Source organism: Budorcas taxicolor, chromosome 16, assembly GCF_023091745.1.
Source record: "Budorcas taxicolor isolate Tak-1 chromosome 16, Takin1.1, whole genome shotgun sequence".
Lineage (NCBI taxonomy): Eukaryota > Metazoa > Chordata > Mammalia > Artiodactyla > Bovidae > Budorcas > Budorcas taxicolor.
Window position 1 is genome coordinate 7,896,465 of NC_068925.1, and position 13,704 is coordinate 7,910,168.

General features: G+C 38.9%; 1 protein-coding gene across 1 annotated transcript in view; it reads right to left on the reverse strand.

Annotated features, from left to right (window-relative positions):
* Positions 1 to 13,704, reverse strand: part of CFH (complement factor H) — a 108,892-nt gene that overhangs the window by 66,107 nt on the left and 29,081 nt on the right. The window contains exons 6-9 of the mRNA XM_052654262.1: positions 11,081 to 11,251; positions 6,144 to 6,317; positions 2,250 to 2,438; positions 1,653 to 1,829 (exon numbers count right to left, since the gene is read on the reverse strand). Of these exons, the coding sequence (XP_052510222.1) occupies positions 1,653 to 1,829; positions 2,250 to 2,438; positions 6,144 to 6,317; positions 11,081 to 11,251 (711 nt within the window). The remainder of the gene's footprint in view (positions 1 to 1,652; positions 1,830 to 2,249; positions 2,439 to 6,143; positions 6,318 to 11,080; positions 11,252 to 13,704) is intronic.

Below are 13,704 nucleotides of genomic sequence, written 5' to 3' on the forward strand. Positions count from 1 at the left end.
GACTCAATGGACTATAGCCCTCCAGGCTCCTCTGTCCATGGGATTTCCCAGGCAAGAATACTGGAGTGGGTTGCCATTTCCTTCTCCACTGTTCTCTTCTACCTCAATGAAATTCTTAAGCAATTATTTGAATTACTTCTCAGACAAATCGTCCATATCTATTATTTGGGGTCAGTAACTGAAAAACTATTGTATTTCTCTGTTAACATTTTAGTCCTTTGATGTCTATGTCCATTGAAGTCTCAAGTTGCTGTGTTTGCATTTAAAGAAGCAGTCACTCCCTCCAGTCTTTACAGAGTGACCTGGGTAGGGAAGTACACTGTCACATTGATAGGGATTTTGAGACTTTTCAGACATTTTTAAAGGAGACACCTGTCCCATGTACTCAACTCCTCCTAGGAAAGAATTCTGAAGCTCATATGCTTCTATCCATGCAGCACAGACAGTCTCTGTGCTGACAGTTTCCTGGCTGCTTCCCTGGGGCAATGTCAAATGCTCACATTCATGTGCTTTCTCACAGACCCACGGGGACAGGTTGGCTTCTAGATGTCCCACAGGCCATCTGCAAAGGTCTAGGTGCCACCGTGGGGACTTACACAGGGAGCTGGCCCTGGGGAGGGGATGTAGATGAGATGAGGGGCCCAGGGGTGAGCAGAACCACAAGCACAGTGTCTGCAATGGTTTGGGGCTCCCTGGTGGGGTCTCCACGTGGTCAGTAGAACCCATGCTCCTTGAAGAATTCTAGCCCTGGATGCTGTGCTCCTGGCCTCTCCCCATCCCAGCCATGTAGGTGACCCCAGTGGCCTGGATAAGGGGAGAGAGAAGAGGGCTGGAAGATGAGGACGCAGCACTTGCTCACACGCTTTTATTTTCCCCACAGGTAAAATCCTGTGCTGAGGGGTCTGTCTTGGCACTAAGCAGTGCCACCTCAGGGGCAAAACGAGGCTACTGCTCTAACCTTCAGTGAGAAATCCAGTCTTCAATCTTTGTGCTCTAGCAGCATGCTGTCGTGTCTCTGCTAGACTCCTGGACCCCCACAAAGATCCTCTTATCCACAAATGATGGTCAAAGTCTGTGTTTATATCAGGAGAGACAGTGAGACTCCTGACATCTTTCTGACCTCACTCTGTTATTACAGGTTTCTTCTTTGTGGATCTTTTCCTATTTTCTTGACTAATGTCTGTCAATAGGTACATGTACTTTGTTATATGGAGAAAGCAATGGCACCCCACTCCAGTACTCTTGCCTGGAAAATCCCATGGGTGGAGGAGCCTGGTAGGCTGCAGTCCATGGGGTCACGAAGAGTCAGACATGACTGAGCAACTTCACTTTCACTTTTCATTTTCAAGCATTGGAAAAGGAAATGGCAATCCACTGCAGTGTTCTTGCCTGGAGAATCCCAGGGATGGGGGCAGCCTGGTGGGCTTCCGTCTCTGGGGTCGCACAGAGTCGGACACAACTGAAGTGACTTAGCAGCAGCAGATTTTGTTACATACTTATCAAGACGTCTATAGGTACACTCATAGACACTTGTAAACAATAAAATAGGTCCGTTGGCAAAACAAGAATTTCATATAAACTTTTTGAGTGGATAATACAGCTGAGTCTTAGAAAATTATGAACACACTGGGATCTCAGCCCAGTTTACTCACTGACACGGATGCATCTGGGAGGAGGAGACCAGCCACTCTCTGTGCAGGTCATTGTGTTCTGATCATTTTGAAGACTGTAGCCTTCATAGCAGCGAACTTTTACAGTTTCACCCTGTAAATATTTTTCTTCACGATGTGGGTTATATCCATTTTCCAAATAATTGAAAATACATTGTCCTTAGGATCATAAAATTAATATGAAAGAAGTACAACATAAATTTGGGAAAATAGTACCTTAAAGATTATAGAATTTACATAAGAATGCATTAGTATTCAAATAAAACATGTAACAATAAAAATGGAAGCTACTACCACATCTGTGGAAAATGAAAACGATAACATTCCATATTATTTGCCTTTAGTTTTATGACTAAAATATGTATAAATGATGCAGATATTCTTGTAAAGTCTCTGTATCTCTCACAGGATTTACATGAAAAGCCTCTAGTAAAGGTAAGTCCTATTGGATTTTTTGCTCATAGAACTCATCCCTTGGCCTTACTGTTGTTACATAATACTTAACTGTACTCACTTGTCAACTTTTGTCTCTTCACTCTTTCAAAGATTATGCATATAAACTTAAAGAGGTTTACTTACTGAGGCACGGTTCTTCTGGAGACCATCCTTGTGCTGTGCAAGTCAGTTGGTCCCAGGAACGTTGTGAAGGAGGCACAAAATCCCGATCACAGGAATAGAGAAACTGTTGATTTACATGTGCTGGAAAGTATCCTCTGTATGAATAATATAGCCATCCATGTTTGATTACTGGATAATCACAAGGTTTCCCTTGGAATAAAAAAAGTAGAAATAATGTTTTACCTCAGTGTACAATTTGAATTAATATTTCATCTATGAATTATATCCTTGTTCAGTTAATTACACTCATTGCATTATGATTTATAGGGAAAAAAGTTATAGAAAATTCAGATGATTGAAGTATATAAGGAACTCCTTGCTAATGAAGATCAAATTATGTCTTGTGGGTCATATTATGTAAAATGTGTATGTGGATTCTCTTGGTAGGAAACTATTACAGACCTATTAAATAAATTCTCCTTAAATACAGAAGTCCCAACCTTGGTTGACTAAATTAGCATCTTAATCAAGAGATGAAAGTACAGATTTTATCTTGTGGCTTATCTGCTTTCTTTTTCTTTCTTCTCCATTCTCATCAGAAACCAGAACCCTGACATTTATTTTCATACCAAGTCAATGTAGGAATCAAACAGATTTTTTTACAATTATCATTCATTAGTTTACTTTTCTGTTTATTGGAAATATGTGATATATAGAGAGAACCACAACAATTTTTCATTGATCAGATCACACAGAGTAACATTCTTATTTATCCATCAAACTAGACATGAAGATATCTTTTCCCTTGCTTGTCTAATCAGAGAAATGAACAATGAATAATTCTTAATATTTAAATGGTTAAGATGAAGGGAAACCCTTGTCACTTATGGTCTAAATTTAATTGGAGAATGATGTATTTTTCAGTGTTTCTTACAAATATTTTAAATGAGGTATAACATAACTACATTTTATTGTTATTAGCATATATTGAGTAATTTTCATGTATATGCTTGCTATGTGAATTATAAAATTTGATTCTTTGCATATCTTAATCCGTTTCTTTAACAAAGACTTGTCAATTATACCCTCTCGTGGCCTATAGTCTGCATTTCTCATCACTGATAGATTTCCCCCACTCTTTTGAAGCTTGTCTGCATTTTTAAGTTTGAAATGCTTACATAGTTTGATTCCTCTTAAGTAATAGTTTAGGTTTCTGTCCACTACTTTTTGGAGATTAGAACATTGTCTCTTCAGCCTTGAATTTTACAAATTTCATCATGTATGTTAAGATATGTGTATCTTTCAATAATTCTATGTTGGGCAAGTTTGAGTCTTTGTATTTGCAAGAACCAAGTGAAAAGAACTCAATTAACCTTGTCATTACATTGTAGAGGAGAGATCTGAGTTCTGATGATCTGATTTCAGAACTAGTACATTTATCATTTTGATGCATCATAGAATATGAATACAGTAAAATAATCCTCTGACACTCACTTCCAAAAGGTACACAAAGAGGGCATAATTAAGTAAGCATCATTACTATCACTGGCGTGAGCTATTTTCCTCCTCTCTTTTATTTGGGCACATGTGAATCTGTCTTTGTCTCTCTAACCAGATCATTTATTGAAGCACCTATAAGAGTCCACTATAGTTAGAATGGCATTGACTTTGTCAGGACTCAGAACAGCCTCATTCTTCTCTTACGCTCCTACCAACACAGGTTCAGGTCTCATGAGCAGGCTTGGCTGTCCATCATAATGTTGGCTCAGATTGATCTCAAAATTGATAAAAAGTATTCACTCAATTTTAAAGTGTTCCTAGTCTTTCTGTACCTCTGCAACTTACTCCAAAGATCCAGGCCCAGGATCTTATAATTTTTAAGTTTAAGTTTTAAACGTCATGTTATTAGGTCCAACCTCACACATGGGAGTCGTTCTGAGTGATGAATTTGTCCTAATATAGGTTCACTTTCAGCACCTGTGTATCATTCCAGATGCATCTCCTTTGCAGCATTAAACTAGCTGATGATACAAAAGAGGAAAGGAACAGGCCTGACAACAAAGTCCTGCATCTGATAATCAGCTCATCTAATGAAACTATGAATATTGATAAACTATTTAAATAGTTTCCTCATGTTGTCAACAAGAACTTCACAAGGTGCCTTGTGGGATAACCTTGTTGTGATATAAATAGAATTGGATTGATCTACCATTTTCAAAGGGCTTCCCTATGGCTCAGTGGTGAAGAATCCATCTGCAATGCAGCAGACACAGGAGATGTAGGTTTCATCTGTGGGTCAGAAAGATTCCCCTGGAGAAGGAAATGGCAACCCACTGCAATATTCTTGCCTGGAGAATTCCACAGACAGAGGATCCTGGTAGGCTATAGTCCAAAGGATCACAAAAAGTTGTACACGACTGAGCGACTAAGCACACAGCACCATTTTCACAAATCCATCTTAAACAAGATTAAATATTTTTCTTAAAATTCTTATGCAGATTAAAATCTGTTTCATACTGCTAATACAGTCATTTTAATGGAACTTATGCTTTGAAAATTCATTTTAAATGTATGCTTGGAATTACCATTAAGGTCACTGAACTGTTTTATATCATTACAGTTTTCTTTCATGGAATAACTGGTTTAAGTATGCTGAAATTTTACAGTGTACTGTTAGAAAGAAGATTGTTTAGAGGCAACTTAGAGGAAGTTGAGGAGTAAAGGAAGCATCCCCAGAAAATACTCTGTTCAGCTGACCTGCCATTTTTCTATATTTTATGGTTTTAGGAAAGTCCACAACGCCTTCCACACTCCTCTCTTCAAACATTAGAACCTAAGTCCTCACCACTGAGTGTGCAGTTAGTGTTCATTTCTAAAGAATACACATGACTGAATGACAGTGTGCAACCAAGTCATAGCCGGTGTAGAGGATTCCTCCTCCCTCTCTGGGGTCACTGCCCCTGAGGAAAGCTAGCTGTCTCTCAAGTGACCTGCAGAGATGCCCGGCTGGTCAGGTACTGAGGCCTCCCCACAAAGCCAAGACAGTGAGCCAACCTGGAAGCAAAGCCTCCAGCCCAGCTGAGCCTCCAGGTGACAGTGGCCCAGGTCAATACCCTGACTGCCAGCCATGCATAGTGATTCAGAACCAGACAGTGAAGGCCCTTCCTCATTCCTGACCTACAGGAGCTCTAAGAATATGGAGGGGTGTTGTCCTAAGCCAAAATGTTTTCTGGGAAATGTGTTAATTTGGCTATGTATCTAATACAATGGTTTCCCAGTGGGCACAAGTGGTAAAGAAGCCGCTTGCCAATGCAGGAGACATAGTACATGCAGGTTTCAACCCCTGAGTTGAGAAGAACACCTGGAAGAGGGCACTCCAGCATTCTTGCCTGGAAAATCCCATGGAGAGCGAAGGTGGCAAAGAGTCAGGCATGACTGAGCAATTTAGCATATGCGCACGCGGGCATCTAAAACAATAGGTGCTATGTGATGATATTTTTACTTAATCGCTTAGATCCAGTATTACAATTATTTTGCATGCTAAGTCGCTTCAGTCGTGTCTAGTTGTTTGTGATCATTGTAGACTATATCCTGCCAAGCTTCTCTGTCCATGGGATTCTCCAGCCAAGAATAGTGGAGTAGGTTGTTAGAAATTTATATATTCAAAAACACAGCCATATTTTATCTTTGAGTGGCAAAAATGTAAAGAGTTTTTAGTTTACAAAAATGTTTTTATTCCTTATTAGAACTGCCTACTTCAAGAAGCAAATAATGCCTCTAAAAGCCCAGAATTAGCATACAGAGTAAGGCAGATACTTGGATTTGCCCTATGCATAGGGCATGGTGCCCCATTGTTGTATGTTTAAGAGAAAGAAATTTCACAATTAAGAAGGTCAAGATATGAATGGAACATACAAGCACATCTTGGAGCAGGTGCCCAGCCGTCTCTGGTACACGTTGCCTCAGTTCCACGGATTTCAGGAATAAAACCCTTTTTACACTCATAAGTGATTTTATCTTGACCTCTGTATTTGCTTAATTCAGGCCTGTACACACCATTTGGAATACGAGGAGGATCACATGTTATTTCTGAAAAGACAAAAGGTATGTTCACAGTATAGAAATCACATCCCTTAAAATAATCAATTATATAAAAATATAAAAGTGGATGTTATTAATTTGTTCTTAGTACAGCACAAAAGTCAGTAAAATGAGCATAGCCTCATACCCCTCCTGCTGTATCACTTACATTTCCCTTCACTGTGTTTCTCATCTGATATATCTATACCCTCAGTACTCTTGAACCCTCTTTCTCCACAGTCAACACACACTTCATGATATTCCACATCTGGCAAAGAATTCATGATGTATCACTTCAGATATTCTTTCCACTTTATGCAAGTTTCTCGGCTTCTGTATTTCTACAAGTACTGCTGGCAAATATTCTCCTCCCTCCAGACACTTGTTGCAATAACACACCCTGTCCTTTTGAAGTAGACTTAAATACAGGGATTGCATAGGGCAATGAAATGAATGTGGAAGTAATGTTTTCCTTTAGGGAGGGAGCTGAAAAAGTCATTGAATTTTCATATTCCCTTTCCCACAGCTACAGTGATTAAAGAAGAACATGGAAGGTCATACCTCCATTTCCTGATTCTGACAATTAAAATAATGAGGAGGGTCCCTGCTGACCTATGTTTTCTGGGAAAATTGTTAATTAAGACTATATATCTAATACAATGGGCTTCCCAGTTGGCACAAGTGGTAAGGAATCCACCTGCCAATGCAGGAGACATAGCAGATGCAGGTTCTGATGAAGGTTGGAAGTGAGCATATATAGAAAATAAACTTTAGTTTTTTAAGCCACTAAGATTTTGGAACACATCATTCTTATTGTAATAAAATAACCTAATCCAGGTTTCAAAACTCCTTTTAGTATACAGACTCAGGTAAAAGGTGTCTGTTGTAAATACTGAACTCCACCATTGTAGGGCAGAAGTAGCCATCAGTCAGTTCAGTCACTCAGTTGTGTCTGAATCTGCGACACCATGAATTGCAGCACGCCAAGCCTCCCTGTACATCACCAACTCTCGCAGTTCACTCAAACTCATATCCATCCAGTTGCCATCCAGCCATCTCATCCTCTGTCCTCCCCTCTTCCTCCTTCCCCCAATCCCTCCCAGCATCAGAGTCTTTTCCAATGAGTCAACTCTTCACATGAGGTGGCCAAAGTACTAGTACTAGCTTTAGCATCATTCTTTCCAAAGAAAACCCTTTAGACTGATCTCCTTTAGAATGGACTGGGTGGATCTCCTTGCAGTCCAAGGGACTCTCAAGAGTCTTCGCCAACACCACAGTTCAATAGTATCAATTCTTCGGCACTCAGCTTTCTTCACAGTCCAACTCTCACATCCATATATGACCACTGGAAAAATCATAGCCTTGACTAGATAGACCTTTGTTGGCAAAGCAATGTCTCTGCTTTTGAATATGCTATCTAGGTTGGTCATAACTTTTCTTCCAAGGAGTAAGCATCTTTTAATTTCATGGCTGCAGTCACCATCTGCAGTGATTTTGGAGCCCATAAAATTAAAGTCTGACACTGTTTCCACTGTTTCCCCATCTATTTCCCATGAAGTGATGGGACCAGATGCCATGATCTTCGTTTTCTGAATGTTGAGCTTTAAGCCAACTTTTTCACTCTCCTCTTTCACTTTCATCAAGAGGCTCTTTAGTTCCTCTTCACTTTCTGCCATAAGGGTGGTGTCATCTGCATATCTGAGGTTATTTATATTTCTGCTGGCAATCTTGATTCCAGCTTGTGCTTCTTCCAGCCCAGCGTTTCTCATGATGTACTCTGAATAGAAGTTAAATAAGCAGGGTGATAGTATACAGCCTTGACGTACTTCATTTCCTATTTGGTACCAGTCTGTTGTTCCATGTCCAGTTCTAACTGTTGTTTCCTGACCTGCATATAGATTTCTCAAGAGGCAGGTCAGGTGGTCTGGTATTCCCATCTCTTTCAGAATTTTCCAGTTTATTGTGATCCACACAGTCAAAGGCTTTGGCATAGTCAAGAAAGCAGAAATAGATGTTTTTCTGGAACTCTCTTCCTTTTTCCATGATCCAGCACATGTTGGCAATTTGATCTCTGCTTCCTCTGCCTTTTCTAAAACCAGCTTGAACATCAGGAAGTTCACAGTTCACGTATCGCTGAAGCCTGACTTGGAGAATTTTGAGCATTACTTTACTAGCATGTGAGATGAGTGCAATTGTGCAGTAGTTTGAGCATTCTTTGGCATTGCCTTTCTTTGGGACTGGAATAAAAACTGACCTTTTCCAGTCCTGTGACCACTGCTGAGTTTTCCAAATTTGCTGGCAGATTGAGTGCAGCACTTTCACAGCATTATCTTTCAAGATTTGAAATAGCTCAACTGGAATCCCATCACCTCCACTAGCTTTGTTCGTAGTGATGCTTTCTAAGGACCACTTGACTTCACATTCCAGGATGTCTAGCTCTAAGTGAGTGATCACACCATCGTGTTTATCTGCATTGTGAAGATCGTTTTTGTACAGTTCTGTGTATTCTTGCCACCTCTTCTTAATATCTTCCCCTTCTGTTAGGTCCATACCATTTCTGTCCTTTATCGAGCCCATCTTTGCATGAAATATTCCCTTGGTATCTCTAATTTTCTTGAAGAGATCTCTAGTCCTTCCAATCTGTTGTTTTCCCTTATTTCTTTGCATTGATCACTAAGGAAGGCTTTCTTATCTCTCCTTGCTATTCTTTGGAACTCTGCATTCAGATGCTTCTATCTTTCTTTTTCTCCTTTGCTTTTCCCTTCTCTTCTTTTCACAGCTATTTGTAATGCCTCCTCAGACAGCCATTTTGCTTTTTTGCATTTCTTTTCCGTGGGGATGATCTTGACCTGTCTCCTGTACAATGTCACCAACCTCCGTCCATAGTTTATCAGGCACTCTGTCTATCAGATCTAGGCCCTTAAATCTATTTCTCACTTCCACTGTATAATCATAAGGGATTTGATTTTGGTCATTCCTGAATGGTCTAGTGGTTTTCCCTAGTTTCTTCAATTTAAGTCTGAATTTGGCAATAAGGAGTTCATGAACTGAGCCACAGTCAGCTCCCAGTCTTGTTTTTGCTGACTGTATAGAGCTTCTCCATCTTTGGCTGCAAAGAATATAATCAGTCTGATTTCAGTGTTGACCATCTGGTGATGTCCATGTGTAGAGTCTTCTCTTGTGTTGTTGGAAGAGGGTGTTTTCTATGACCAGTGCATTCTCTTGGCAAAACTCTATTAGCCTTTGCTCTGAAGTAGCCATAGACAATACATATAAGAAATGGGCATGTCTCTGTTCCAGTAAGTCTTAGATTACAAAAAAGGGACAGGCTGGATTTGAGCTAGGGCTATGGCGTGAACCACACATGGGACAACAAACTGGCTCAAATTTGAGAAAGGAGTACATCAAGGCTGTATATTGTCACCATGCATATTTAACTTCTATACAGAGTACATCATGTGAGTTGCTGGACTGGGTGAATCACAAGCTGGCATCAAGAGAGCCAGGAGAAATATCAACAACCTCAGATATGCAGACAATAGCACCCTAATGGCAGAAAGTGAAGAGGAACTAAAAAGCCTCTTGATGAAAGTGAAAGAGGAGAGTAAAAAAGCTGGCTTAAAATTAAACATTCAATAAACTAAGATCATGGCAATTGGTCCCATCATTTCATGGCAAATAGAGGAGAAAAACTGGAAGCAGTGGCAGAATTTATATTCTTGGGCTCCAAAATCACTGCAGATGGTGACTGCAGCTATGAAATTAAAAGACACTTACTCCTTCGAAGAAAAGTTATGACAAACCTAGACAGCATATTAAAAACCAGAGACATCACTTTGCCAACAGAAGTCTGTCTAGTCAAAGCTATGGTTTTTCCCGTAGTCATATACAGATGAGAGAGTTGGACCATAAGAACGCTGAGCACCAAAGAACTGATGCTTTCAAACTGTGGTGCTGGAGAGGACTCTTGAGAGACTCTTGGGTAGCAAGGAGATCAAACCAGTCAATCCTAAAGGAAATCAACCCTGAATATTCATTGGAAGGACTGAAGCTGAAGCTGAAGCTCCAGTGCTTTGGCCATCTGATGTGAAGAGTTGACTCACTAGAAAAGACTCTGATGCTGGGAAAGATTGAAGTTTGGGGGAGAAGGGGACAACAGAGGATGAGATGGTTGAATGGCATCACTAACTCAATAGACATGAGTCAGAGCAAACTCTGGGAGATAGTGAAGGACAGGGAAACCTGGCATGCTGCCGTTTATGGGGTTGCAAAGAGTTGGACACAACTTCATGACTGCACAACAACTGTGTGCTACACAATAGTGTGCTACCCCTTGACATAGTCCTTTCTGATTTGTAAAGTTCTACTCAGTCATTTATATCAACTTTGTTAGTACACAACAAGGATCAATTTGCAATAATCTTTTTCTTTTAAGTCATGCTTTCCAGGTGGCTCAGTGGTAAAGAGTCCAATGGAGGAGACAGAGGTTCAGTCCCTGGGTCAGGAAGATACCCTGGAGAAGGGAGTCCCAATCCATGCCAGTATTGTTGCCTGGGAAATCCCAAGGACAGAGGAGCCTGGTGGGCTACAGTCCATGGGATCTCAAAGGAATCAGACATGACTTAACAACTAAACAACAACAAATAAAATTGTTGAGAAAAAATAAACTTATGGTAAGCTTAACTTAAATAAGCTTAATGGTAAGGAATATATGAGTTAAAGGAACTGTAATAAAATATACAACAAAAGATATAGAAGAAATGTAACATTACCTATACAAGCAGGAGCTGGAGTCCATCCAGATTTAGTGCATATTGTATCTCCCCTCTGACCATATTCAAAACCGGCTGCACATCTATATTGAACTCGTTCATTTGCCTTATAAGTTGCCTTTGGAAGTACAGCGTGTCCATTTAAAATGACAGGTGGTTTGCAGAAAATTTCTAAACAAAAGGGGTTAAATTCCAAAATGTCCATTATATGTCAAAGTACTATATCCCAGACATAAGTTATATAAAGATACAACTTTTGTTTACATTCTGTTAAGTAAATTAGGCCACCAAACAAAGTCCTGTTTTGACTTGAATGCTTGATGAACAATTTATCAGTTGTTCTTAACTTTCATTTTGGAAGAAAGTTAAAATTCTGATTTAAATCTTATTGCTGATTTATTTAGTTGGGGGATAAATTAGTCCTCTTGAAATAAATAATGTCCAGTAACTTCATCAGCTATATATATAAAACTGAATACCAAAGTAGTTTCATTGTGATTTATGTAAAACAGCCTATTCATACGTATCCTGGTTTTCCATATAGTTTGCTTTATTTTAGATTAATGTTATATAAAGAAGATACTTGTTATAACTTAAGCATTTTATATATTATAATATTCTGAATGAATCTGAACATCAATGTCTAGAGCTGTGGGAAATTACATCAAAAGGATATTTACCCATTTGGTATTACTAAATATTTATGTTGTCCCCTGTCCTTCATTTGTAGAAAGCCAGAAAACATCATGTACTTAATGCCGTTCTCTTTTTTTCAACTTTTTATAGGCTTTGTTTTTATTTTTATTTTACCTGATTTTTATTGGTATTTATTTGCTTTACAGTGCTGTGTTAGTTTCTACTGTACAGCACAGATAATGAATTATATGTATACATATATCCCTTCTTTTTTGGATTTCCTTTCCATTTGTGTCTCCACAGAGCACTGAGTTCCCTGCGCTATACAGTAGGTTCTCATTAATTTTCTATTTTATACATAGTATCAATAATGTCTCTATATATGTCAATCCCAGTCTTACCATTCATCCCACTTCCCCTTCCCCCTTGGTATCCATAAGTTTGTTCTCTACATCTGTGTCTCTGATTCAGCTTTGTAAATGAGATCAGCTCTACTGATTTTTTCAGATTCTACATATATGTGTTAATACCCAATACTTGATTTTCTTTCTGACTTACTTCACTCCATATGATAGTGCACAGGCCTCTTCTACATAAATCATTTTTTAAAAGCTTTTCATAAAAATTTTCAAACATAATCAAAAGTAGAAAAAATATGTGATCTCAATTCCAAATCATTTAAACTTGCTTTAAAAAAATAATAATTAGCAATACATAATGAACTTTTTTCATATCATTCAATATTCTTTTACCACATAATATTTCCAGTTGTAATGCTGAGGCACTTATTAAGTGTTCTAATACTTGCATATAATGGGAAAGTAAAAATCAATGTATTCAAGAAGAATATATGTGTTTTTGAGGGAAAACATTCTCATGGAAATAATTTACATAGAAATAACTACAGAATTTTTTTTTAATATGAAGGAATTGTATCACAGATATTGCATTCAACTTACACGAATTCATGTAGTTCTGCTATGTAATTAAAATACCATATTTTTTTTAAGTAGGTCAAATTTGATACATAATTTCAGCAAATGATCTGTAAAGGTTATATATATATTTTGTTATTGATAATAATTATTAACAAGATACTTTATCAAAGAAATTAATTTAACTCGTTGTATTACATCTCCAAAAAGCAACTGACCAGCTCTTGTGATTGCCATCCCTTCAAGTTTCTGTCAAAAACAAACAAACAAACAAACAAAAGCTGGCCATCATCTTTCACACTGTCCTCTCTCAAACATTTTCCCCTGGGATTCCAGCAACAGCTACTAATTTCCCAGATTCTATTCTCCCTTCATCTCAATCTTTTCTTTCCTGTTTGCAACTTAATGATATTTTTCCTGTTACTTCACTATTCCACTTAAAATGCTGCACTGATTCCCAAACCAGTCTGCATAAAAGCCTAATCCTTCAGCACGGTGTGTGCCACCCCTCAGAACCTTGGACTGCCCATATTCACTCCATCACTGACTTGTTCTCTGCCTGCATCCTACGTTACGGCCCCTGAGAACAATGGAAACAAGGGGCTTCATGCTCAAAGAGGCCTCAAAGCCACTGCCCCTTCCTCTCCATCTGACTGGTTTGCTTTTCCCTGCCTCAATTCATCTAAAGATTCTCATTCTTCCTTTAAGACATGTTTTGCATCAGTCATTTCTGAAAGATTTCACTAACCACAGAAACTTATGCAAAAAACAAACCCCACCCACAATCCTCTAGAGCTTCCCTGTTCGCTCAGTTGGTAAAGAACCTGCCTGCAATGCAGGAGACCCAAGTTGGATCCTGGGTCAGAAAGATTCCCTGGAGAAGAGAACGTCAACCCACTCCAGTATTCTTGCCTGGAAATCCCATGGACAGAGGAGCCTACTGGCTACAGTTCATGGGGTTGCAAGAGTCAGACACAACTCAGCAACTAAATCACAAGTCCCACCATATGATCTTTAGAGCATATGTAACTACTACACTGCATATAAATATGT